General features: G+C 44.9%; 3 protein-coding genes across 3 annotated transcripts; 2 read left to right on the top strand and 1 right to left on the bottom strand.

The window, feature by feature from the left end:
* The first annotated feature begins 1,324 nt into the window (after window positions 1-1,324).
* On the top strand, window positions 1,325-6,090 carry klhl28 (kelch like family member 28). Its single transcript, XM_079751992.1, has 6 exons — window positions 1,325-1,427; window positions 2,283-2,543; window positions 2,645-3,282; window positions 3,653-4,096; window positions 5,414-5,622; window positions 5,852-6,090. Exons 2-6 carry the CDS (start codon window positions 2,283-2,285, stop codon window positions 6,013-6,015), a joined length of 1,716 nt encoding a protein of 571 aa, XP_079608118.1. The 5' UTR covers window positions 1,325-1,427; the 3' UTR covers window positions 6,016-6,090.
* A 93-nt stretch (window positions 6,091-6,183) lies between these two features.
* dorip1 (dopamine receptor interacting protein 1) lies at window positions 6,184-12,071 on the bottom strand. The gene is made up of 5 exons (XM_079752726.1): window positions 11,883-12,071; window positions 11,063-11,587; window positions 10,808-10,897; window positions 10,593-10,727; window positions 6,184-10,247 (listed from the first exon to the last, which is right to left on the bottom strand). Exons 1-5 carry the CDS (start codon window positions 11,966-11,968, stop codon window positions 10,064-10,066), a joined length of 1,020 nt encoding a protein of 339 aa, XP_079608852.1. The 5' UTR covers window positions 11,969-12,071; the 3' UTR covers window positions 6,184-10,063.
* Window positions 12,072-12,589: 518 nt separating this feature from the next.
* Window positions 12,590-26,803, top strand: mthfd1b (methylenetetrahydrofolate dehydrogenase (NADP+ dependent) 1b). The gene is made up of 27 exons (XM_079752720.1): window positions 12,590-12,720; window positions 15,228-15,312; window positions 15,538-15,597; window positions 15,798-15,851; window positions 15,960-16,096; window positions 17,269-17,369; window positions 17,449-17,585; window positions 17,789-17,900; window positions 18,051-18,178; window positions 18,675-18,772; window positions 18,947-19,120; window positions 19,467-19,603; window positions 19,724-19,770; window positions 20,152-20,259; window positions 20,409-20,483; window positions 20,615-20,717; window positions 20,826-20,902; window positions 21,292-21,432; window positions 21,804-21,872; window positions 22,134-22,245; window positions 23,609-23,748; window positions 24,687-24,728; window positions 24,924-25,024; window positions 25,118-25,295; window positions 25,521-25,628; window positions 25,785-25,937; window positions 26,120-26,803. Exons 1-27 carry the CDS (start codon window positions 12,683-12,685, stop codon window positions 26,207-26,209), a joined length of 2,805 nt encoding a protein of 934 aa, XP_079608846.1. The 5' UTR covers window positions 12,590-12,682; the 3' UTR covers window positions 26,210-26,803.
* The last annotated feature ends 324 nt before the right edge of the window (window positions 26,804-27,127 follow it).

The raw sequence follows: 27,127 nt of genomic DNA, 5'->3' as shown, positions 1-27,127 counted from the left end.
CAGATCATCGAGTAAAGACGCGGCAGGTGAAATGCTTGGAGTTAAAGAAGGGGAGCTTGGAATTTAGAATTAGTTGCCAATATGTGTAAAGTGTAATGATAACATCACATTTCAAATAAAAGCTTTCCCCAGTATGTATGTTATCAGCTGGCCAGCTTGGTCCGAGCGATAGATATATCTCTCTCTATGGCTCTGGCTTGGCCATCGCGCTTTAACAAATAAATGGAAGTAGGCAATGAAGAAGATGAAAATGGGCAGATTGAGAAAAAGTATCTAGCTAACTATCAGTTCAGTATGATTCATCAGTACAAATGTTGTATGGTCGTAGCATGTATTTAGCCACAGAATATATATTTTTGCAGCTAAAGAACTGAGTCAGCCCGGTGATGCTGATGAGACAGGGCTAGGAGGGAGCAGAGAACACGGGTGTGCACACTGCTGAATGTTATGAGTGCAGCAACGGATAGGTTGCAGTTTCTAGTTGCAAGTTGTAATAATGCAGGAAATTACACGATCAATTTATAACAATATATGGAGAAATACAGGAAAAGATATGCTATAATATGTAGGCCTCATAGTCCACTTGTGATTTAAAGTTATTTTTCCAAAAACTAGAATGGGTTCTCAAGCACCCCCACCTGCTCCCCCCAATTGGGGTGGGCCTGAAAGTGAGACCCACTCCGGCCCTGGTGGACATCATTGACTGTAATCGATTGAACAAGTGCTCAGGGGTAGGTAGAATAACTATTGGTCAAACAAGTGTTTATGTCTGGTGTATGAATATAATCAGGTATTTTTGAATGTGGTAAATGAATGAAGTAACTTTCTCTTTCTCTATAATTCACATTATAGAGAAAGTAGTGTTGAATATAAATAAGCATGCATAATCAAATACTTAAATGGATTAATTAACTAACATAATTGAACATAATTATACATACGACTACACATTTAAAATATTAACTAAAATGTCACATTTCCTTTGTTATATTTATTATATATATAGTATATAGGCTATGAAAAAAAATATATAGTTCATTCATTAACAGTGAGCTAGATTGATGTGTATTACATGTAACTACCATTTCCAATTTCATTGATAATATATCTATATATATAGTTCATTCATAAACAGCTAGCAAGACATTTTCTCGTAGACATGATAACACATCCATCCTCAAAATCTGAAAACAGCCACGTTCTCTACATGTGCTTTTACTTCGAAGGCGCGGCGAGTGGATCCGCCGCTCTCAGTTCTCGGGAAGCTCCGCGCTCCGTTATAAAACCCCTGTGGTCGCCGCGCGCAGACGACGCTACGCTCGCCTACGTTGTTTTCCTCATCGCCGGGGTTCCACAGATTGCCGCTGAACTACGCTACTGCGAAGTCGGTATTGACAGCGGCACAACAGACGCGGAATAAGTTACAGGTTTGTGTTTTTTATTGGGTGTCGTTTCGTGTGAATTTCGTCATAGGACTGGTTCACTGTTACACAGCCGTTTTGTATTTTTCAGCCTTGTTTCTGTAGGCTATATCAATCAATGATGCAGCTAGGCACAGCACCCGTGTTTATTTTTAGCTGCTAACCTGCGCTGACTGCAGTGCAACGAATGGTGGAAATCGGTATTGAGTTTTTGCTGGAATCGAGTATACCAGTATTACTAAGGGTATGCTATCGCGGAAATGTCGATTCTGCAAACATCAAGGCTGCTATTTACTATTTCTCTACATGGTATCTAAATAATGCATTGTGGAAGGAGACGTTTGAATAGCTCTGCAGCGTCTGATGTGCACTCTGTCAGAATCGGGGCAAGGCCCCTGTCAACAAGATGGCTAGCTTAGTGGATGCATCCAAACACGTCTCACAGCGACAGTACACTCTCGCTGGCTCAGTCGTTTAACATTGGGATAAGAGTATGACATGCAACGCCATTCCGATTTTGTTTTAACCAGTGCGTTTCACCTCCCCGCGTTAACGCTTGAATAAATACATTTAATGTTATGCTATTTAGCCAACATTAGCAACTGGCCTTGGGCTGAGGGGAAGCTACGTTCAGCCAGGAAAGCCAACGCGTCCGACTCGAGTAATCTATCGATGGTTCTCAGACAAATACAAGGCATCACATGCATACGTTTTATATATTTAAACTTTGGTTACAAAAATGTCAAGCTAATTTTGTTTTTGCAAACCCATCTCTGATTAAATGGCTTATTGTAATGCTCATCATAAATGTCATGGTTTTTGCGGTGTTGTCAACATTGTATTGATCTGTTCTGCTCTCAGATGGACCAGCAGGCCCAGTCCTATATGCTTGCCAGTTTAACACGGCCTCACTCGGAGCAGTTGCTGCAGGGCCTACAGCTTCTGCGGCAGGATCATGAACTGTGTGACATTGTACTGCGTGTGGGTGATGCTAAGATCCATGCCCATAAAGTAGTGCTGGCCAGCATCAGCCCCTACTTCAAGGCCATGTTCACTGGGAACCTGTCCGAAAAGGAAACGTCGGAAGTGGAATTCCAGTGTATCGACGAGGCTGCGCTTCAGGTAGGTTTGCAGAAAAAGATTTGCTGATGTTCTGCACAAATGTGTTGTGTAGGCCAGTATTTATTTAGTCACGTTAACTTCTCATCCTCTTTGTCTCACAGGCCATCGTGGAGTATGCTTACACGGGCACAGTATTCATCTCCCAGGAGACGGTGGAGTCGCTCCTGCCTGCCGCCAACCTGCTCCAGGTGAAACTTGTGCTCAAGGAGTGCTGCTCCTTCCTTGAGAGCCAGCTGGACGCCGGGAACTGCATCGGCATCTCCCGCTTTGCCGAGACGTACGGCTGCCACGACCTGTGTTTGGCCGCCACCAAATTCATCTGTCAGAACTTTGAGGAAGTGTGCAAAACGGAAGAGTTTTTCGAGCTGACGCGGGCCGAGCTGGACGAGATCGTGTCCAACGACTGTCTGAAGGTGGTCACGGAGGAGTCAGTGTTCTTCGCGCTGGAGTCCTGGATCAAGTACGACGTGGCCGAGAGGCAGCAGCATCTGGCCCAGCTGCTGCACTGCGTGCGCTTGCCTCTCCTCAGTGTCAAATTCCTCACGCGCCTTTACGAAGCCAACCACCTTATACGTGACGACCACGCATGCAAGCACTTACTCAACGAGGCCCTTAAATATCACTTCATGCCAGAGCACCGGCTCTCCTACCAGACGGTGCTGTCCACCAGACCCCGATGTGCCCCCAAGGTGCTGCTCGCGGTTGGGGGCAAGGCGGGTCTTTTTGCCACGCTAGAAAGGTACATCTCACGTCTCTCACTTCTTCTTTCACTTCGATCGGAAAAATTCAAGTCATTAAGAGCATCTCTTTCTATAAATATATTCTATTGCTGAATAAATAAATAAATGTATTCTATTGAAAAGTATGAGTCTGGATTTTTAAGTTATGGTTAATGTCAGACTCCTGTCATTGAACGCATTTTATATGCGTGCATGAAAATAATGTACACCCACATCTTACCGCACAACTAACAAATTGGTCATGCAGTGTTTGAGTTTGATCATTTATTTTTCGGTACTTCCAATTTCGACTGATTTTGAATGCTTTAATTGTTCAGAGCCTCACTTTGTTATGGAAATAGGAACCTAAACCTCATCTCCCTTCTCCAGCATGGAGATGTACTTCCCACAGACGGACTCGTGGATAGGGCTGGCCCCACTCAGCGTGCCTCGATACGAGTTTGGCGTGGCGGTGCTGGACCAGAAGGTGTACGTGGTGGGGGGGATCGCCACGCACATGAGGCAAGGCATCAGCTACCGGAGACTAGAGAGCACCGTGGAGTGCTGGGACCCCGACAGCAACACCTGGTCCTCGGTGGAGCGCATGGCCGAGTGCCGCAGCACCCTCGGGGTGGTGGTCTTGGCCGGGGAGCTCTACGCACTGGGCGGCTACGACGGCCAGTACTACCTCCAGTCGGTGGAGAAATACGTCCCCAAATTGAAGGAGTGGCAACCCGTGGCACCCATGAGCAAGTCCCGTAGCTGCTTTGCCACTGCCGTGCTGGATGGCATGGTGTATGCCATCGGGGGCTACGGCCCGGCGCATATGAACAGGTACTTCTTCTGCTTTTTACCATAAACCTGTTTCACAAGTCTTGATACACATTGTGCTTCATATGAATAACAAATGAAATGCCATTTTGGATTTCGAGGATAGTGGCTGGCTTTATTAGACTCTTAACTTATTTGATAATAGTCTTACAGTCAAATCCTCCTGAATCTTCATTGGTGTACATGGGCCATACAACTTTTGTTAATGTTAGCTTCAATGCACGGAAATGTTTCCAGCTGCCTTCTGTAATGTATATGCTCCTAAGGGCCAGGCTCCGCACGCTATAGTCCTACACAGGCACACGCAGCCCCCTACCCTGGCGGTTATCTTGGACACATGACAGACCAGCGAGAGATGTTAAGTGTTTCCAAGAAAACGGCCCGTAGCTCCCTAATGGCCACAGTGGAAAAAGATAGAAAAGATAGAAATAGTGAAAGCCTCTATCGGATATGTTTGGAACGTGGCCCGTATGTTTCCTGCTCCAGGTTGGCTCTCTCAGGCTGATGGGGCTCCAGAGTGTAGAGTCTGTTGCTACGTCTCCTTGACTCCTCAAAGCCCTCAGGAAAATGTGTTTTGGATTGAACTAATTCTTTAGGGACTCCTTCTTCTCCCCAGCTGCCCTTCTGTCCTTTTAGATATAGTGAGACATTAAAGAGTTTCATCACCTTGGCAGTGCTAAGCTAATAAAGGGGCCTCATGTATTTTTCTGCCTTATGCAATCAGTATGTGTGTCCCTTTTGTGTCTTCGCAACAGTAAATCAGTTAATGCTACTAGAGGAAGGAACTCTTTGAACAAATTTTATTGATTGATTGATTGTTTATTGAAGTCAATATTTGTTGAATACGCATTGCATTTAAATACCGGTCACTCGCGGTAAGATTTGAATGTTGGATGCAGTTGCTAAATGGTAATAGTGTATTTATATGCATTAACATTTAGGGCATTAAGCAGACACTTTTATCAAAAGCAACTTACAATAAGTATATTTGTCAGAAGAAAGACAACAATATATTGCTGTCGGTACAGTAAGGATGTTCATAGAAACAAGCACATACAACGCTAGGTTAACCCATTCCCTGTATACAACAAAGATAGTTAGGATAAGATGCGGCCAACGCAACACAATGCTACCTGCTGCGCCAGGACGTACAACATACAACAGGTGTGTAATGTAAATGCATATTCTATTTTGCCAAAACAATGGCAGGAGGTAATGGGCTAGCGTATTCTTCTGAGGTGTTAACCAGAGGCTGCCTCAGGTTGCACACTAATACCTGGCGTGTTATTAACCCTTTAACCTGTGTCTGGCGCTGCGCAGTGTGGAGCGTTACGACCCCAGTAAGGATGCCTGGGAAATGGTAGCCCCCATGGCAGACAAGAGGATCAACTTTGGGGTCGGAGTCATGTTGGGATTCATCTTTGTGGTGGGCGGACACAACGGTGTGTCCCACCTCTCCAGCATCGAGCGCTACGACCCGCACCAAAACCAATGGACCGCCTGTCGACCAATGAATGAACCGCGAACTGGTGGGTCATTGTTTTTTTCCTTCATTCTCATGAAAATCAGTCACAGACCAAAACAATGTTTTAAATGAGTGAATTGTAAGTGTACTCTATCTCTATCTACCTATTCTATCTGTCTGCCTAAATTCACTACTCCACCCAAACTACAAATGCATATCGTAATGTTAATCTAGTTTTGGTGTGTTATTTTTATTTTTGTTATTTACTCACTATGTTATTATTGACATTGTAGGTGTCGGCTCCGCCATCGTGGACAACTACCTCTATGTGGTGGGGGGCCACTCCGGGTCGTCCTACCTGAACACTGTCCAGCGCTATGACCCCATTTCAGACAGCTGGCTGGACTCCAGTGGCATGATGTACTGCCGCTGTAACTTTGGCCTGACTGCCCTTTGACCCATGGCCCAGCTGGCCAGGACTCCGTAAGAGAAGACTCGGGACGAAAAGGCTGTTCTTTTTGTTTCTCTTTCCTCTTCCTCCCCACCTCCCCCCCCCCCCCCCCCCCCCCCCCCCCCCCCCCCCCCCCCCCCCCCCCCCCCCCCCCCCCCCCCTCCCCCGCGCTCAGCCTCCAGGGCCCGTACGAGGCACCTCGCCGACGTGATTCCCCAGAGGAGGGAGCCTGCAGGGTGGGTACATGCTCCAGGGCTAGCTAGCTCGCTCGCTAGCTAGCTGATGCAGAGGAGCACCAAGATGGCGGCACAATATGAAGAGGTGCTCCTCTATTCGGGAGGAAATGAATGAGGACGGGTAGTTGTCACCAAGGCGATGAAGAGACGGCCGCTGCTGTACTCTGCAGCTGAGCCCTTTAACACGGGAAACAAGAAACAAGAAATCTGTAACTTTTTTTATTTTGTGTGTGTGTGTGTGTGTGTGTGTGTGTGTGTGTGTGTGTGTGTGTGTGTGTGTGTGTGTGTGTGTGTGTGTGTGTGTGTGTGTGTGTGTGTGTGTGTGGCTTCATTAAAAAATTAATGTAAATCTTTAATTACTTTAAGAAGGGCTGCCTTTTTTCTCTCCTGTAAATAGTCAAAATGGTTTCTGTACTGATTCAGTGGTCAATGGAGAAATGACCCACCCTCACAGGCACAGGCCAACACACAGGTGGCTGTGCTTTCAACATACCCCCCCCCCCCCCCCCCCATGTCTGTTTCTGCCTAACCCTGGGAGCCAATGAGAAATGCCTGTTACACCTCTGTGCGTTGGTGTGTTATTTCTCTGGAAAAGCAACCTGGATCCTATCCTCCTCACCCCTGGATTAATAACCAATACTAACTGGTGCTATATGTAGGATTCAGGAGCCCTTTCTGTTTGTTGCCTAACATAAATTATTAATATAAATTATTTTGGTTTTTTTCTTGACCGTTTTTAGTTTACCTTCTATTCAGCTGTAATGTTAGTCTGCTTTGAAATGCCCCTGAATCTTACACCTCCTGACCTGCCCATGCAATAAAACAAAATCCCCGTCCCAATTAAAGCAATGCTTTTGGCTTAAAAACCTATACATTCCTGTCCACATATTGCGTAAGGTTGGTATAATTGGACATTGGTATGATCTTCAAATAGTCATCTGGGTTCGCTCGTTAAGGGGCCTCAGAGAAGGCAGTTGATCTCACCCCCACCACCCCTCTCCTCGCAGCACATGAAATGCTTAATCTTTCTTTTAATTTACAGGGATGATGTAATACCTAGTCTGCCACTTATTTTCGTTTCTTAAAACCTGAGCCTTGTGTTAGAGGTTCCACGGCAACCTCGGATTAAGTGAGCTAATCCTTATTCTGCAAGAAGTGCCAAAACATGCCTGTTTTTTGTGTTTTCCTCCCATGTCGTGACATTACTTTCCTCACCAGTAATGCTCAAACAATAGCCTGTTGGCGCTTAGTTCCCTGAATGCATATGTCTTGTGTCCTCTTATGCGGTCATGAAGGAGGATGATTAGAAAGCAGTCAATTAGGCCATGTTGTTCCTGTATGACCCATCCTGGGGCAATTTGAAGGAAATGTTTTCCTGCGTCCCGGCTGAGGGAAGGCATTGCTTCCTTCATGGGCAGGGCCGGGCAAAGCATTGAGAGGGAGCAAAAGAAAAGGAAAAAAAAAACGTAACGTGGCGCATCCATTTAAGTGTCTGTTCATGTCGGCGTCAAGTTTGAGCTGCATTGTATACACTGATGTTTGCACAGAAGTGGAGACTTGCATTGCACTTACCAAACTATTTGATACATATTTTAATTTGTACATATGTTTTATTTAGACTGATGGCATTTAGATGATGCAATAAGACTTATTTCTCTGTGGATCAATACCTTTTGTTTTTCTGTTCCTTTAGTCATTTTTAACAAGCCAAGGTTTCTCATATTGCTGTAACGGAATAGCGCGTGGCATGTATGTTGAGTAGTGAGAAATGCTTGTCTGACAAGCCATCGAAATGTGCTCTTTGTGTGGCATCATTTTTAGGTTGTGTGCATGCAGGTTCAAAGGGATTGCTCAACAGTTGATTCGTTGTTGGCTTCACATAAGTTGCACTGTAGCCTGTGCTATAAGCCACACATAAATATTTGACTTAACCATTGAACACTAGGCAATGATGTGGGCTTCTCTAGTAGCCCCTGCAGGCAACATTTTACGGTTTTACTAGATGTTTTGTTTTTCCTTCCCAAACTGGCCTGTCCCACAAATTTGCCTTGTGGTGATAACTTATGAGACATTACTTCTTCAAGCAGACATTAATGACAAACATTAGACTGCAAACCTGGATTTTATTTTAGAAAAACAGCGATGGAATGATTTTTTTTATTATTGCATATGTTCTGTAACAATACTCACTGATTTGTTTTTGTTTTTTATGTAACGCTCGTCACTTAAAATCAAAGTCTATTAGCAGGAGCACAAATTATGCAGGCATAATTATGTGCGTTTCTCATTGTTTATTAAGTGTATGTTTTGTCGTACTGTGTGGGCGTGTGTATTTCAGGAATTTTGCGTAAGTGGTTCATACATATTCTTGAATCGTTAGAGGAAGCCTGATTAAAATCTGCAAACGTGAAATCTGCAAAGAAAATACGAAAAAAATGATTTTCAAGTAAATGCTAATTTTATTTTATTGATGGCCTAACCCTATGTGTCGTTTTGCCACCACTTTCACCAAAGTGCTTGTTATAACTAAAAATGCAGCTTCGGGAGGACCAACAACATCAGTTCTGGAACCTGCCAAGCTACAGTTTAGAATCTACAGACGGAATCCTTTGAAGCTGATGTCAATGTTTAGCCAAATTACCACTCTGCTTCTACTGCATTTCCATTATGTGTGTCTGAAGTAAGGTGATAATCTTGAATCTTTTATATCCTGTGGACTCTTACTGGATGCACAAGATGACCTTAGATATAGACTGTAGCTCTTTGGTTCACCACATGTTAACATATTTTACTTAAAGACATTTTCCATACATTTTAGTTTGTTTGTTGGTGCAGTTGTACCCAGTTAAAATAAATGCCTGCCTTATAAAGGTACTCCTTATCATTGTCTTATTTTGTGTGTTGTGTTCATGTATCATGTAAAAATCATATTTTTAATTAAACATAATTTCAATAGATTTACATTGGCTGCATAGAAAGTGGTCATTTAATGCCTTTAAGACGGAAAAATCATTTGAAACAGACAATACGGAGTGGGCTTTGTTAATCTAAATACAAATTCAAGTTCTACAATTAGACTAGTATGTGTTAATACGGAGTATGAAATAATCATGATTTGGACAGCATTGATATATTTACCATATCTTCTGCAAAACGAGTCCAAATATGTAATTGAAACTAAAGCATTTAATTTTTTTTCACAATAACGTCTGCATTTTTGGCATCTTAGATATCAAATGACCACGAAGTGACAAATGGCAAAGGAAGCAAACAGTCTATTTACACAAAGCCTAGTGTAAAGAAAGAGCACCCTTTTAATTGAGGCAGAGGCCGATATGCATAAAGGTTCAATATTTTTACCGGGTCCTCAATGCATTTTCACCATTTGCAGCTCTCGCTACAACACTGTTAAATATAAATTGCATTCTCCATAGGCATTCAAACACACGTGTTTGTATAGAAATGGCAATGTGAGGTGTATGGATATTTATATTGTGAGCCTGACGTGAATATGACATGCAAATACCCCCTCGCCCCATTTGTGCATAACAGCGAGAACTATTATAGTCCATTATATTCTTGGATGCCAAGCAGTGAGCCTCCTATAGTCTTCAGGTTGAAGAACAGCTCATAAGACTTGTAACAGTTTCCTCAAAACTAGAGGGGGGGGGGGAAGCAACCAGAAACTCTATACATGGAATAAAAAGAAGCATGGGTGGTAGAAATGAATCATATTCTGTCACATCTCTGCCTTGCCCGTCTTGTGAGCTTGTGGTCCCCATTCAGACAGAATGTTGGTGATGGTGGGGAGGGGGGCTTCACTTCTCAGACGCCCGGGTGTAGACGAGAGAGGAGAGCAGCAGCAGCTCGGGGGGCTTGTGCAACAGGATGAGGTTGTCGCTCCTCAGCCCGTCATAGTGCATCCAGTAGCCGTCGATCTGGAAGGCGGCTGAGTAGTGGTGCTCCTCCTTGTTGAAGAGTGTGGCGCCCTCCAGTGAGTACCTGCAGAAATGCACAGTGGGCTTAGTGTGATTCAGCACATGTAGCAGTAGCAGTAGCCCGTCCCCCTTTGGAAACCGAACACAATCATATCAGTATTTATTGTGTAACTCCTGGGCGGTCCAAGTTAAATATAAAATTCGTCCCACCTAGTTGTCTCAGTGGGGGCGGTGCAGGTAGAAGAAAATATAACGGGCAATGTGTGATGAGAACACCTCCCGTCGATGAGGACCTTCTGCTGGGGTACTGGACTGAGCAGCCTTAACCACACCTACTGCTCCTTCCGTCCGTTTCTATTCCCCAGTGCTCACGGCAATGCAGACAGGCTGTAGAAAAGCAAGAAGGTACCTGTGCTGGGAAAGAGCCAAGTGGTAGGGAACGTAGGAGAGCTCCTCCGCCTTCCACTGCTGCATGTTCAGGATGACGAAGGGCGGCGCCCCGTGGCAGAAGACCCGGTGAGAGAACTCTCGCAGCCCGTCACACCTGGTCGGGGGACATGGGGAACACTTGTGTGTTAAGTAGCTATGACAACGTACAGCATGATGAGTGGATGAGGGGCTCACCCGAGTTCGGTGCAGAGGAGGATCTTGGGGCAGAAGAACTCATCGACGGCGGACTGAATGGGATCCCTGGGAGGCAGTTCATGAGGAGGGCTGGGGGACAGAACCACAAAAACAACTGAAATCGTAAGAAGCACTAAATGGGAAGATACTGCAATCAACCCAACAAAGCAACCTTAACCTCTTTTTTTTTTTTATTAATATGGCAACATTTTATAAAATCTAGACGTTTCTGCACTGAAGGAAATGTGCTCCTACTTGATGATGACCGTCCTCTTGAGGAGTTCCTGGAAGCGGGTCCGACAGCTCCAGCTCGTGCATAGGCTCTCCTGCATTGTGGACATCAGGTTTTCAAGGTTTTCGGTAAAGTTATCATGCTCATTGCCAAACAAGTCAATCTCCAGAGCTGCCTGGCAAACTGCAGATCGATACTGTTTCTTAGACATCCTATACCAGATCCACAACATCTTAACCGTGGTGTAGTCACACGAGTCCATCAGTGTGAGAAAATGCTCCACAAACTGCTTGCCCAGGAAGACACCTAGCTCCCTGGGGAATCCCTGATTGTCCCGCAGAATGACATAAAGTATCATGAGGAATCCGTCGATGGTGCAGGTGTTCTTTAAGTATATCTTGACATACAGTGGGGTACAGGATATAGCCTTCCGTCCTGCCCGGATGGTGTAGACGCCACCCCAAGGAAGCACTGGCCTCCAGAAGGAGCGGTCCTCTTCATCGTTATTATTGATGGACGCCCGAATCTCCTCAAACAACGTCTTAGACCTGAGAAAATGATGATGCAGTCAAACAATAGATAACTGTTCAAAAGAGACTGATGAGAACACAATTCAAGGTGGAGTTATGGACCGAGTCTGTCACTCCCTTGAATCGCTTTATTTGGGACAACGAGCCTCTTACCAACCACATATTTGCAGGATATGCAATGCATTATATTGTCATATGTAAACCCGTTTAGACTGGAAACTAAACAATGCGTTAATAAATTGGATAGAGTGCCAGGCCTTAGACCAAAACATCTGTGAAGCTAGCTAGCATCTGTAACGTTAGCCGAACGTACCTTTCAAATTGTAGCCTATTTTCAGTGTTTGTAATTAACGTTTGCAGGTCTTCGGGGTCGTTTAAAACACAGAATTTACTCTCCATCGTTCTCTATGCTTCTTCATGTCTCAATACAGGCTTATAGCCTAAGCGACTACTGATACTACCTAGTGTGTTCGCGTATTTTCAGGATCATACGCTGGCACCTTTGCAAGATTCAAAACATACTCGAGTAAACGTCAAGTTACGCCCATAAACATTGCGTTGCAAAGTCCTTGTAGGTGCAATGGCGCCCCCTGCTGTCGAGGTGGGGGGCCACCTCACCCTGTGGATTATTACTCCACTTTACAATCATAATACTAGTAGTAAGTTATAATAATTGTTATAATAGTAGTAATAATAATAATAATATTAATAAAATAATCATATCTGAATATACTTTCTAAAATAGAATATTAACAAATATTAGTAAACATTGAAAAATATATACAATTTCTTCGGCAGGAAGAGAGGTGGGGAGAGCTGGACGTCCAGACAAGAGTTAAGTGAAGCGTTTGATTAATGGTTAGCTTCACTGTAATAGAGAGCCAATCCGACCACCTCTATCCACTCCTACGTGAGAATGGACGAGCTAGTAACGTCTATTCTCTAAAAGTGATTACGGAAACTTTGTTGCGCAGCGTCGGCGTAGAAAGAGGCGTTCTCTAGCTTGTGAAACTCGGTATTTTGAACTACAGACTTTTCACTGAACACAATCTGCTCGGGAGAAAGGGTAGCGCGTCCACTACATCTGTCCATCTACTACTGTCCAGCCGAACCATGCCAGCCCAAATCATCAGCGGCAAAGAGGTTTCCGCGTAAGTTTATCATGCCAGTTTGACCATAAGGTCCATTGGAAACCCACGCGTTGATAATGTGTACCAGCTAACTAGCCGGCTAGCTTAAAAGTTTTGTATTGCCTTATTTTGTGTAATGGCTAGATTAGTTTAAGATTGTGACTGTTTAATAGCCTACAGGGACTTTTTCTATTATGGTAATAGAGTGAAGTTTAATGCATGGGATAATATTATGCACGTCTTGACCACGTGCATCAGGTGTTCATGTGCAACATTGTGTACCTTATTTAGATTACTTTGTTATTGAATTAAAATTACCGTTTTTTTCTGTTCTTCAATAGTTTTTAGACCAATCTTCAAATCCTGAACATAAACTCTAGGCTTAGTCATTTAAAATTGTAGGATTATGAAAAAGGCAACAGATTAGTAGAATAGTTATGATCGTAATATTTCACATTGATATAGGATAAATCAAAACTAAACTACAAATGGCATTATTTGTAAAAATCGAAATATATTTTCAAACTAAATTGTTATAACCTATGTCAGGATTCGATCATATATTGGAAGACCAATGGCAAGCCTTGAACCAGTGTGCCTTACCACACTGACTGTTTTATGTGGTTTCCACATAACCATTTCCAATGATTATCCAGAAACGACATAAAAAATGTATATAAAATACATTTTTATACTATCTTCTATTTAGCGTGTAATAATTACACCACAAGGCCCCCGAGGGACTGAAACCTTCCGGATGTGCCTTTTTATGTTAAGCGTATTGACAGAAGTAGACTTTGCCGTTAAATAGTTGCTGGATCGATTGCTGTTATGTAAGATTTTGCAAAAAGTGTCAAACTCCATGCAGTGAACCCTCACTCTCAATGCATTTATACAATGCTTAAATGGCTTGTTGTAGTGTAAACATGTATGTGATGTCTTTGGAACAGAAATAAATTGACCATCTCGTGTTTATTGTCAATATTGGTTTGAGACGTATGTTTGTCACAAGACATGTATTCCATCCAACCCTCATTTACAGTTGGCCTTCTGGTTAGTTGATAAAATTATAAATTATTGATAAATCTGTGGTCCATTCAGTCGACATTTAGGTCATGTAGGTTCATGCTCAGTTGGAGTTTGATGCATTGCTCAAGTATTGGGGGTGATCTACAATACTTACCTGTTTCAGTGATAAGGAAGCATGCTTTATGGGCAAGGTGCTGTTGAACATTGTTACAAATCAAATCTGTAATTATTGACACTGTGTTTAGAGATGGATAACTTATTTCTGAAAATAGACATGTGATGTGTAGTGTTTAGTCTTCTATATATATTATTTATATATATATTTTTTAAAGGCAAATCAGTTCATTTTGCCATTCAATTGGTCACTAATCTGTCATTACAAATGTCTGTCTAAAAGTAAAATGTATTTCTGATTATTTCCGGGGGAAATACTAGGACAACAACTAACGTGGGGCCCTAGGCTTGAAGATATAGGCCCAACTCTCACTGCTGCCACTTATTTGTGTCATGCCCATGCAATTATTGGCATCATGTGAGGTATTCTGCTTTAATTTGGAGCCACGTGAGGCCTGATTTGTAAGTGAACTCCTACAACATATTGGATCACATCCAGTTTGAATAAGCACAATAAAGAACATGGTCTGTGGACAACCATATGTGTTTATACCCATTTAGCCATTGTCGGACCAATTCAAAATTATAGTTCAATACTATTTAATTGTGTTGCATTAGGGTAAACGGAACATTTCCTTATCTGTCTGGTTGAGTGACAGCTCTGTTCTTTGATCACTATCATTTTATTATTTTATTAATTTGTACATGTTTACATAGCAATTGGTTTTACCTTGTAGACTCTTAACATTAAGTTATACACTATCCATCCTCTGTTATCTCATGAGATAACATGCTATCTTTTATTTGATTAATCAAGATCAAAAGGGCAGTAATAGGACTGTAAATAGTTCAAGCAGCTTGCAGCTCTAGAACTGATTTATGCCGGTTGCAGGTTTGTACCGTCAGCAGCTCAACATTGTAGTTACATAATCTCATTGTTGTTAACTTAACCTATCAAGGCCAATGGAATGGTATTGCTGAAAATTAAACTTGCTGTGGTTTGCTGGCTGTCAGAATATCAGGCTGCGTTATGCGACTGATACGCATGACGCAGCCTTCGTTATCCTGGCTGCGCTATGCAGCCAGCATAACTCGATCTATGTTGGGCTGTACAAATGTGGTGGGCCATTGCATTGCCACTTCTACTGGAACTGCTCTGAAGTCTGGACCCCTTGCTAAAAGAGACCTAAGACAAAATAGGCCCCTGAACTTGGCGCTGGTGTGTGTTTTACCGCAGGAACCCGCATTCTTCAAAGGTGGTGTCATTTCTTCAGACCTCTGCTGCAAGACTATCTGGTGCAGATTCTAGTTCTATTCCGGGTCTCGATCTGTGTGTTGTGGGAACTTAAATTAATAACACGATTGTTTTCTGTTGATATTTTCAGGCAGGTGCGGGCGCGCCTCAAGAAAGAAGTGGAAGAGATGAAGGCTCAGGACCCCAACTTCAGCCCCGGTCTGGTCGTCTTACAGGTCAGTCAAAGGAGGAGAAACCAAGGTCATCAGTGTATCATTACTGATACACTGATGTACCTCCACTTCAGATGCTGGCGCTGTTTGTGTCCTCAATCCCAAGTCAGTCTTTTCTTCTTGCAAGGCAGCACAGTTGGATGTCCCTGAATGCATCCTGGATGTGTCCACCTTGTGTGGCTGACATTAAGCTGTGTCCAGAAACATCTGTGTTGGTTGACTTCACAGGTGGGCGACAGAGACGATTCAAATCTCTACATCAGCATGAAGATCAAGGCAGCAGCCGAGGTATGTTCTTAACACATGGACCTCATCAGATCGGATCAACATATAAAAAAAAACCCTTTTTTTAAAAATAATTATTATAAAAAAATGGTTTAATAAAATAATTAGAATAATAGATATTGAATAATTTATTTGATAATATAATTTTATGTCATGTAAAGACATTTTTTAAAACCTTTTTCTATTGTCTCCTCTATGGCTAGATTGGGATAAACGCCACACACATGAGACTCCCCAAGACAGCGACAGAGAATGAGGTAAGCACCAATAAGCGGACCATTGGAAGCCGATGCCAACATACTGTTTTCACATGGAGCCCCGTCTTCCTCTGCGTGAGGTACATAACTGTCACACGGCGCGTGTAGGTTCTCGAGCGTATCCGAGAGGTGAACGAGAACTCCTCCATCCATGGCCTCATCGTCCAGCTGCCTCTTGACTCAGTCAACAAGATGGACACCGAGAAGGTGACCAACGCCGTGGCCCCGGAGAAGGACGTAGACGGGTAAGCGTCAGCAGCAGCTGACGTCAACAGCAGACGTCTCGAGAACCGAAAATGTCTTCCTTTGGAAGCAGTGGCAGCTGGTGATCGAAAATGTTGGTGGGGCGCAGTAATAGACGGGGGGTCTTGGGGTCCCCCCCAGAAAAATTTGAATTGGTAGATTTGATTTCCTGTATTCTGGTGCATTTTGGGGATGGCCACTACCTATTACCTATTACCTACTATTCATTCAGATTCATAGCCTACATCCTGACTTGCAGGGCCTGGACAAGCTTACACTGCATATACAGACCTACTTTATGGCCATTCCACCAGCCATGGCTATTTGACCCATTGTTGTTATTCTGATATTGAGACGAATCATGATCACTTTCCTATAGCGTCCATTTTTTTGAGTCTCAATGTCTATTTCAAATGCAGTTAGAAATATGGGACAGTTGCTTCATTTTGTTTATAGGCTACAGGCCGAAAGTCTAAATTAATATGTAACTTACTCGCTCCTTTTACGTATAACACACCTTGGGGTGTCCAATTCCTCCAATGAAAAGGGTGGAAAGTACTTACAACTCTCTTCCAGTTAGCGATCTATCCCTTCTCTACATGTATTTGTGTTGCGCGAATGATGCTGAGGGAGCTAGCCTATTTGATTGATTCGCTGAATTGTCCAATCATGTGGTGATGACAAAAAAGAAAAGCGATACCATTGGCATTGGGGCACACACTGGTGCGACCCAAGGTCAAATTTATTGCGCCAATAAAAAGCTGTCTCTGCTTGATAGACAGCAAAAAGTTTGCGAGCTTACATTGACTTCAACGTGGCCGGCGCCCCTGACTTGGAGGAGGGCTTTATTTCGAATGACCAATAACTAGCCTAGCCCAAATCATTGAGGTTCAGACGCATTTAAATGGTTGCTGGCAGTGGCAAGTACGGTCTATTAAACAATTTAACGAGGATAAACGCTTTGTATTTTGGTTGATTTATTTCGTATTTATAATAGTTGATTCATAGTTGGCAGATATATTCAAGTGAATATTTCACAGAGGGGCGACGCCCTGGCGCCCTCTGTTGACCCACCGCCGCTGTTTGGAAGAATCTTTTTTCAAATGGTCTCAATAATTCCTCACGAACACAGAGAATTGCGAAGTTATTCTGTGTGTTTTTGTGTTCTTCTCAGGCTGACGAGTATCAACGCCGGGAAGCTTGCTCGAGGAGACCTGGGTGACTGCTTCCTGCCCTGCACCCCAAACGGCTGCATGGAGCTCATCAAACAGACCGGTAGCTGTCGGATCTTGCTGCCTTATGACAGTTTGGAGGAAACAAATGTTTGAGTCCTGATCCAATGGCTTGTGTGCAGGCATATCCATCGCAGGCAAGAAGGCCGTTGTTGTTGGCCGTAGCAAGATCGTGGGAGCGCCCATGCGCGACCTGCTGCTGTGGAGCCACGCCACGGTCACCACCTGTCACTCAAGGACAGCCAATCTGTCAGAGGAGGTAAAATGGACGGCACTCATTAGCGCATTGGCCACGGACATTGGTCTCGCCAATTTAGGTCTTCCATGCGATCGTTCAGATGATGATCTCTGTCTGTAATAAAATGTGGGCACGGATCGTGTTCCTTTCTTGAATCATTCAAATTGTTTACAGAGTCGTCACAATGTATTTTTTCTATGGATCTTTGTCCTTTCTGTGTGCAGGTCAGCAATGCAGACATCCTGGTGGTGGGCATTGGAAAAGCAGAGATGGTGAAGGGAGATTGGATAAAGAAGGGTGCTGTGGTCATTGACTGCGGCATCAATCATGTTCCAGGTTGGTAACCCTTAGACAGTACACTCAGTAGTTTGTTATAGAAAATTGCATGATACTTCTTTCGAAAAATATCATCACATCCAGTTGGCAAACAAGGTCCTTTTGATCCCAAAGCAAGTCCATTTGTCGATGCTTCTGTCCCTCTGCCAGATGAGAGCAAGCCTAGTGGAAAGCGAGTGGTGGGGGACGTCGACTGCACAGCAGCCAAAGAACAGGCAGGCTTCATCACCCCAGTGCCTGGGGGCGTCGGGCCGATGACGGTGGCTATGCTCATGGCGGTAAGACTTTGTTTACAATGCTTCAGGCTGTAGTCTTACTGGTTCTCTTTATGGTGGAATAATTATTAAAACTTTTGAATTAAGATCCTTCCACCCTCTTTTCTGCATCTTTTCGGTGCCAGACAGAACTTGCACCAAATACTATGGGGGAAAAAAAACATAATTCATGTTGTATGAGATTATAACATGGATGTTTTCCATCGTCATCGAGTAATAAGTATCAATGGAATGCTCCATGCAAATTTACTTTTCATTATTTTGTTCATTTAAGAACCAAGGGGTACAGTCTAATGGGCAATATTAGCAAGCCTTGTTTACAACAGTAATACGATTGATTATAACAAACTAAATACATATATTATACAAAAAATTATTGTTTAGATTATTTTCACCTTTTCCTTGTTCAACGCAATACGTGCATATTTGTTCCTAATCCATTGCATTTGCCTGGGGATAAAGGCAATTTAATGACGTTAAGAAAATTTGGTGTGTGTAGAATACCGTGCTGGGTGCCAAGCGTTTCCTGGACAGCCATCAACCCGGCAAGTGGAACATCTCCTACACCGAGCTCAACCTCCAGAAGCCCGTTCCCAGGTGGGTGTCTGGTGGTTCTCCTACCTTCTCATGAACCCTGCTCTGGCATCCTAAATATTTGCCCCCGAAAGTCATCCATCGAAACTTGAGTTAATCTTCCCCAGAAAAGGTATTCTTCGACTCTCTTAACCAACCCATAAATAACATTATGTCTATGCACTTGCCCTACGACAGCGACATTGTGATTTCCCGATCGTGCGTGCCGAAGCCCATCGACTGCATGGCCCGGGAGGTGGGCCTGCTCTCGGACGAGGTGGAGCTCTACGGCAAGACCAAGGCCAAGGTCCAGCTGAGCATCATGAAGCGCCTGCAGGCGCAGCCCGACGGGAAATACGTGGTGGTCACTGGGTAACGCAACCGCTCTCAGCGTCTCGTCTGTCTGTCTGGCTCCTCTTGTTCACGGTGCCTTGTCTAGAAGGTGTTCTCCCCGCTGACGTTTGAACTCAGGTCCTCTCTTCCAAGGTGTGTGTTTGTCTTGTTTATCTTCTCATGTTGACGGAGCTTGAGATCACATCTATGTTTACCTTCTACTAGCGCTTGTATTATGAATCAAGCGACATAAACCTGACGTGACAAATCGTTTCTTTCACTAGTTATGTATTATTTCTTATCCGTGTTTAGATATGGTTGAAGCCCTCTCTGATGCTGATAATGTATTTTTTCTTTGAACTATTCTTACTTGTCCTCCCTCCAGCATCACCCCCACCCCCCTGGGGGAGGGAAAGAGCACCACCACCATCGGCCTGGTCCAGGCCCTCGGCGCCCACCTGAAGCTCAACGTCTTCGCCTGCGTCCGCCAGCCGTCCCAGGGGCCCACCTTCGGCATTAAAGGTCAGCACGCGCGATACGGTGGCCTGCGCAGCCTTTCAGCGGAGTAGTCGAACGGGCTGTAGAAGGTTGATGAGTGTGATGGATCTGTGTTGACCGGGCGCCGTTGGTCTCTGTTGCTAGGTGGCGCCGCAGGTGGGGGCTACTCCCAGGTCATTCCCATGGAGGAGGTAATGCCTTGCTTTCCCACCCCTGCTTTTGTACCAAACTTGCACTGGTGGTGTATTCAAGTCACAATGAACCACTTTTTGTTAAAGGTACAACATGTTCGGTTTGAGGTTAATTTCAGACTTCGAGCTAGCTCTAGTCTAAACGGCTCCTGGCCCTCCCTCTACCTACTCTCTGCAACCCAACTCACCACCCAATTACCTTTTCTCTATTTTTATAATCCCACTGAATAGAAGTATGAAGGGCATAAGTCTGTACATGCACACACTGGTTTAGCGGAGGCATCTTTCCTAAGGGCTCTGGTAGTCTGCATTATTCAGAAATGTCAGCAACACTTGTGTAATACATGTATTGCATTTCAATGGTTGCACCGATGCCCGCAGTTCAACCTCCATCTCACCGGGGACATCCACGCCATCACCGCCGCCAACAACCTGGTGGCCGCAGCCATCGACGCCCGCATCTTCCACGAGAACACGCAGACGGACAAGGTGAGTGAGCCATCCCGAAGTCCTCTCTCTCGTTGGCGTGCTGGAAACCTGTTCTTGTGTTAACATGTCATCCTGTTCTCTCTCTCTCTCTCTGTCTCTGTCTCTGTCCCTGTCTTTGTCTCTGTCTCTGTGTGTGTGTTTGACCTCAGGCTCTGTACAACCGCTTGGTTCCAATCAGCGGAGGCCAGAGACAGTTCTCCCCCATCCAGATCAACAGATTAAAGGTAAACAGGGCATGACTGAAGGGCAAATCTCAAACACGAAAAATCACAAAACAAACAAAGCAATGGCGTCCATGTTCTTTACACAGTCAAAGAGAAGAAAGCATTTTATGAATATCTTTGTATGGTCGTAGAAACTGGGGATCGAGAAGACGGACCCCAACACCCTGACGGATGAGGAGGTCACTCGCTTCGCCCGCCTGGACATGAACCCGGAGGCTGTGACCTGGCAGAGAGGTGTGAACGTTGGGGCCGCTGTTCCTCCACGTCATGGATTTATAATGCCTACCGCGCCTTTTGTGCATCACCTTGTGAATCTGCGTGTGTCCTGTGTTGTTCTTGCAGTTCTGGACACCAACGACCGGTTCCTGAGGAAGATCACGATTGGCCAGTCACCCACTGAGAAGGGATTCACCAGAGAGGTAGCGAGAGGCAGAGCTCATGTCTTGTCTGCGAGTCACTCTCAACATTTCCTGAAGCCATTTTCCTCTATAATCGATGAATGGTCAATTATAATACTAGTGATTGTGTTTAACTATAACTATAAACATTGCCCCCCCTATTAACAACACTGCCCAGTACACAGCAAGGACTAGAAAATAAAAAAATTCTAAGGAAAAATCTGGTGTTCTCCCAAAATGTTTATCTTAAGGAAACCTAATTCCCGTTATGAATTAAATGTCTATGTCAAATGTTCATCGACATCTGACATTTCCCCCCGTCACTCACTTTCCGACCATTCATCACGGCTGTAAAGATTCTCTATGTCACAGTGCATGACTGTTTGGTTCCTTATCATCCCCTCCACCAGGCCCAGTTTGACATCACCGTGGCCAGTGAGATCATGGCGGTGCTAGCCCTGACCAGCAGTCTGGCGGACATGCGCCAACGCCTGGCCAACATGGTGGTGGCCACCAGCAAAAGCGGGCAGCCAATCACCACCGAGGACCTGGTCAGTTCCAATTAGCCCCCCGCCCTCTCTCTCCTAAGGTCTATTAAGTACCCACAGCCTCATCCACTGTCACCATAGCAACGCAGGTGGAGGTTGTATTTACCGCTGCTGATCTGTGAGCTCAGGGAAATATAGCAAGTAGCAAGTCGATACTGTAATGATTGTTGAGGGATAGAGATCTATATTATACACATATATACAAACAATACAATTCTACGGGTTTCAACCGCTCTCCTATTGGTTCAGCTTCCGTTATCAATAATTATCAAAAATGATTGTGTTGCTTGATGATTTTATACCGGTAGTATTCATTTTAAAGCGGTTTCAGCAGCAGGTTTGAGACGCGTTCCACGTTCTCCTCTCCTCCGCAGGGCGTGAGCGGTGCCCTGGCCGTTCTCATGAGAGATGCCATCAAGCCCAACCTAATGCAGACACTGGAGGTGGGTTCTTCCCCCGCCACTACACAGAACCAACACGAACCAGCCCGTCTGGAGACGTTCATAGACGTGTCTAGGACACGGTCGTATGTTCAATTACAAACACTCTGCAGCAGGTGGGTCCAAAGACAGCCATGAACCCCGGGTGACCCAGTGGAGTGGAGTGGGGTTGGTTGTGTTGGCCTTGCCAGTTGCCCTCATGGTTAACTTTGCCCGGGGTCAGGGGTTCAGTCGCTCGTGTCACAGAGTCCTCTCCCTTCACAGGGGACTCCTGTCTTCGTCCATGCCGGCCCCTTTGCCAACATCGCCCATGGCAACTCCTCCATCCTGGCTGACAAGATAGCGCTGAAGCTGGTTGGGCCGGAGGGATTCGTAGGTGAGTCAAGCTCCCACAATGCATCGTGTAGTCTTATGCATCTGCTGCATTCATTCAAGTGATGCCTACATGACAGGATATCTAACTTGGTTCACTAAAATAGGAGTTCGGTTGCATTGTGGCACCCATTGTACCCCAACCCGTACCAAGCCCGCTGTGCTTCTTAAAGGGGGCCCTTGGTTCAAAAACGTACCATGCCTCTAGAAGAACAAAGGGGTTTGACTCTTGGCATATAATTGTTCTAAAGCTAAATGCTATGTTCATTAAGATCTAGTTTATTTCCGCTGTGTATTGGCCATCCACTGTTACTTTCATATTATTTACACATGCACAATGGATGGATGCGATGGGCCTCCCTTCGCATCAGCTCCCTCTGGCAGCCGGGGTAATCCTCCTGATCATTTCAGCTTTATTTAAATAGACTTTCAATAGAATTTGAATAAACCCACGTATTAAGCATGTAAGATACATGCTTTCTCGGCATACAAGTTATCAGATGATTTGAACAGAAGTTCTAAATAAGTGAACGAAACTGGTTCATAATGCATTATGATGTACATTATGGGTATAATATGACTATGATGTATCTATCTATATGATATGTATAATATGTACACTATATATGCAGGAGTAAATGGTGAAAATGTGACAAAATTGTCTTTTACTCCTAAATGGTTCAAGTTTTTTGGTATATAATGCCGTAAAAAAGGGGTGTTCTTATCCACTGGCCGAATATGAGCATGATGGCACAATCCAAAAGGGATGACCTTGTCTAACATTGATTTTATGTGAAATCCTCATTGACTATCATTTCACTCTCCACTGTCGACACTCAACGGAGCCCCCTAGTGTTCGCTCTACACATGCAGCCGAGTGGTTCGTTGGTTCTTCTCTTTGCAGCCGGCAAGAGTAACAATCTTATTTTAGTTTCATCAACAGCCAATCTAGTCTCTCCATGAACGTCACCCCCCATTTTTATGTGAATATTTTTAACACGTGTTCACGTTCACCACGCCAGTGTGTTTTCACGACCGCAGCACTTGCTCTCTGTGGCAGCTCATCAAGGCCTGGAGCCAAACCATCATAAGTAACATCAGGCACTGCTAGTTGGCAGCTGAAACAGAAAGGCACGCCAAAGGTTCTGGCACAGTGCGTCAGTGGAGTAATGCAATTCAAAATCCCTTGGGGTCTGAATGGCCTAGGGGCCTAACCGTGGATCCATAGAGCAGCGCTAGAACCCCCCCCACCGCAGCCCGCCAACCTACAGGAGGTCCGCTGTGCTTTGCATGTCGTATACACGAACCCGCTCCTGACCTGGAGCTCACGACGCTCCCTGACCCGTGCACCATGCCCCGCTCCGCAGTGACCGAGGCCGGGTTCGGCGCCGACATCGGCATGGAGAAGTTCTTCAACATCAAGTGCCGCTACTCGGGCCTGCGGCCCCACGTGGTGGTGCTGGTCGCCACCGTCCGGGCGCTGAAGATGCACGGCGGGGGTCCTAAGGTCAGTCCCCCCCGGGGGGGTCCCTCCGTGGCGCGCCGGCACGGAGCCGCGCGTCGTTCGGTGCGCTGTAGTACTCGGCGAGGGGTCGGGGGTGCCGCTGTCAGACTTTCGAGACAAGAATTTGTATTTATGTTAATTTTGTGTCAAAGCTGTTTTTGCAATACTATTAGACAGAAGTTATGGGCCTCATGTAATTCTTCCTTAGTTTCTTTATTTAGAAAACAGATGACAGATGAAAATGTAAGATATACATGACATTGCAATGCCTATTTACTGTAGGCATAATAATGTCACTGAAACGGCATGGGAAATTGCGTACATGACAAGCCTTTGTTCAAAAGAATGTTCAAGTTAACAGTGTTCTGCTCATTGTCTCCTAATCTCCCTCTGAGTGCCCTGGTGGGAATGTAATTACATTCCCTGCTGGTTGCAGAGGTCCCTAAGGGAAAAAAACTGATTCATATTCCATTTTAGCTCCTGCCACAAGTGCATCTTACAGGAGAATGTAGTGGAGGGAGAATGAGGGTGTGGAACACAAATAGCTGGATATAATTGTATGATGCATTCATTGATGCAATCATTTGCAGCAAAGTATTGCAACCACGGAAATGTCCTTCGATTATATCCCAGCTACCACTTGCAGGTGAAAAGCCTATATCAAATGCTTAACCTGTGATTCATTTGTCTTAAAAAGTATTGGTCAAGATCCCTAGTTACTGTTCATCTATACATGCATTACTATGCATGCATTACCTACACCAGCGTGAATCTGGTTTCTCCAAATCAGTCATGAGAAAGTAATTGAAACTATTGTCTACCAATCACACAACCTTAATATTAATCAAATACATATTGGCTTACTTTGTGCTATTGTCTGGTAATCTGTGTCATTGTAACATTTATTTTGAATTGAACAAATTTCCCTTCTATCTACCCAGGTCACTGCTGGCATGCCTTTGCCCAAGGAATACGTGGAAGAGGTAAATGATGCCCTTGTAACAAGTAGCCTTAAAGGGGTGTGTGTGTGTGAGTGTGTAGTCTCAGAGGGGACCAAATAAAATAGAATGATCACATGTTGACGATTACCACGTTCACTCACTTTGAAGGACTTTGTTATGTTTTCACACGTGAGTGGAGCATGTCATTCTGTTATTGGTGTGTGTGTGTGTGTGTAGAACCTGGAGCTGCTGGAGACGGGCTGTGGTAACATGAAGAAACAGATTGAGAACGCCAGACTCTTTGGGGTTCCCGTGGTGGTCGCCGTCAACGCTTTCAAGTAAGCACCCACCGGTGGCCAACGCTCTCCTATCGAGGCAAAGAGAACCACCGACTGGAACACATGAGCCTCTGCTCTGACCCCCTCCTGCAGGACGGACACCCAGGCGGAGCTGGAGCTGATCTGCAGCGTGGCCAAGGCGGCGGGCGCCTTCGACGCCGTCCGCTGCTCCCACTGGGCGGAGGGCGGGGCCGGTGCCGTGGCCCTTGGGCAGGCCGTCCAGAAAGCCTCGGAGTCTCCCAGTGACTTCAAGTTCCTCTACGATGTCGAGGTATGGCCCTGATGCGCCTGAGGGGGGAGCACAGTACATAAACGGGAATGGGAATGGCTAAATGCATTGATAGGTAGGTAAACCTATTAATCCCCCGGAGGGGAAATACCTTTTGTTACAGCAAAGCAGCAGTGGAAATAATGCAAAAAAATAAATATACAACTGCACCTCTCGGTCTACCTTCGGTCTTGGATAAACATTTCCTTCATTCCTCGTCTCTGTCAGCTCCCCATCGCCGACAAGATCCGAATCATTGCCCAGAAGATCTACGGCGCGGACGACATCGAGCTCCTGCCTGAGGCCCAACGCAAGGTGGAGCTCTACACCAAGCAGGTAAGTCCTCCCCTCGACCCGGTCGACGAGCACGCTGGGAGGCCTAACTGAGGATCGCAACACCGCTTGTGTGCTGATCCCTAGTATTTACCAGATGTTGTTAAACGCCCTGCCTTCACCTCACCTGACTGAACTCGCCTACTTTGTTTTTTTCAGGGCTTTGGCAACCTGCCAATCTGCATGGCAAAGACCCACCTCTCCCTGTCTCACGATGCGGACAAGAAGGGCGTGCCCACGGGCTTTGTGGTTCCAGTGCGGGACATCAAGGCTAGTGTTGGCGCCGGCTTCCTCTTCCCATTGGTCGGAACGGTACGAACGGCCCACACCCCCTTTTCTGTCTTCTTCGGCCTTCGGCTTTCCCAACAGTCTTTACAAAATAATGTATTTTAAACGGTTTGTTATTAGGGTGCCAATTACTTGAAGGTTTGTTAAGGATGGGCAGTTGGCAATAACAAACATTGTTTCTTTCATTACCTGTCCTTTAACCCTAGATGCCCACGATCCCTGGCTTGCCTACCAGGCCATGCTTCTACGACATAGATCTGGACCCTGAGACCGAGCAGGTGAACGGGCTCTTCTGAGGCGGACCCCTGCGACTGGTCTACTGGTTGAAAGCGCAGTGTATGACCCCCGTGGTTTGAATTGCTGCCGGTGAAGATGGACGTCATGACATTTCAGTGTGACGGTTATTAGGATCTGTTTATGATTTTCTTTTTCTCTCTCTCGTCTCCCTCGTTACGGATTTGTCTCCACTGCTGAGCCCTAATAATATGTGATGGGTCGCAAGTGAAAGTGCTGTGATGTTTTTCTCAAGTCAAGTTCAGCCTCTCTTAATATGGCATCCGAAATGAATGATTTAGTTCCACTGCAAAGTCATGCAGGGTAGGCTTAATGAAACCACTTAATCAGGCAGAACTGGCTGTCACCTTGACAAAGCTGCGGGTAGAAAGTTGGTATTGTCCTGTTTACATTCCTTTTTTATCTTTTTAAATGGCTTTTGCTTCACCCAAATGGCTCAGTTTCAAAAGCCCATTTCATGTTTACTTCCAATCATAAAAACCGTCAAATATTTGATTACGCTGAAGTGGCAATGGCGGGGAGCCTTTCATTTTGTGCTGTGGTCATTATACTGCACTCTCTTTGTCCTTCTTCGACTCATTTTGTTACTTCAAATAATAAAATAAATAAATAATGAATTAAAGCCTAAAATGAGAAGAAATGCTATATTCTCGTTTTGTTTTCTGCAGACAATGACAACATTCATTTCTAATCAATGACCAAAACGACTTAACTACATAACATGTCAATCATTCTGTTACCATGGCATCCCATGTGCAATGATGCCGCTGTCTTCAGCCCCTGACCACAGTGCTCCGTTAATCATTCAGAGGCAAGTACCAGACAAGCAGAAGGAAGATAACGACAGGTAAGAATCTTTCATCCATTTCCTTTTAAATATGCATATTGTATTTATTCATAATGCATAACTTGCATATTAT

This window comes from Pollachius pollachius, assembly GCF_949987615.1.
Source record: "Pollachius pollachius genome assembly, chromosome: 15".
NCBI classification, from domain to species: domain Eukaryota; kingdom Metazoa; phylum Chordata; class Actinopteri; order Gadiformes; family Gadidae; genus Pollachius; species Pollachius pollachius.
Note: the sequence above shows the minus strand (reverse complement) of the source record. Positions and strands in the feature narration are given on the sequence as shown.

Coding starts and splice junctions, on each gene's coding strand:
- klhl28 (XM_079751992.1), top strand. CDS start 2,283: ATGGACCAGCAGGCCCAGTCCTATATGCTTGCCAGTTTAACACGGCCT. Junction 2,544..2,644: donor TCGACGAGGCTGCGCTTCAG/GTAGGTTTGCAG, acceptor TTTGTCTCACAG/GCCATCGTGGAGTATGCTTA. Junction 4,097..5,413: donor GGCCCGGCGCATATGAACAG/GTACTTCTTCTG, acceptor GGCGCTGCGCAG/TGTGGAGCGTTACGACCCCA.
- dorip1 (XM_079752726.1), bottom strand. CDS start 11,968: ATGGAGAGTAAATTCTGTGTTTTAAACGACCCCGAAGACCTGCAAACG. Junction 11,588..11,882: donor AATAGGCTACAATTTGAAAG/GTACGTTCGGCT, acceptor TCATTTTCTCAG/GTCTAAGACGTTGTTTGAGG. Junction 10,248..10,592: donor TTGGCTCTTTCCCAGCACAG/GTACCTTCTTGC, acceptor GCATTTCTGCAG/GTACTCACTGGAGGGCGCCA.
- mthfd1b (XM_079752720.1), top strand. CDS start 12,683: ATGCCAGCCCAAATCATCAGCGGCAAAGAGGTTTCCGC. Junction 20,484..20,614: donor TCCAGATCAACAGATTAAAG/GTAAACAGGGCA, acceptor GTATGGTCGTAG/AAACTGGGGATCGAGAAGAC. Junction 20,718..20,825: donor GGCTGTGACCTGGCAGAGAG/GTGTGAACGTTG, acceptor TTGTTCTTGCAG/TTCTGGACACCAACGACCGG.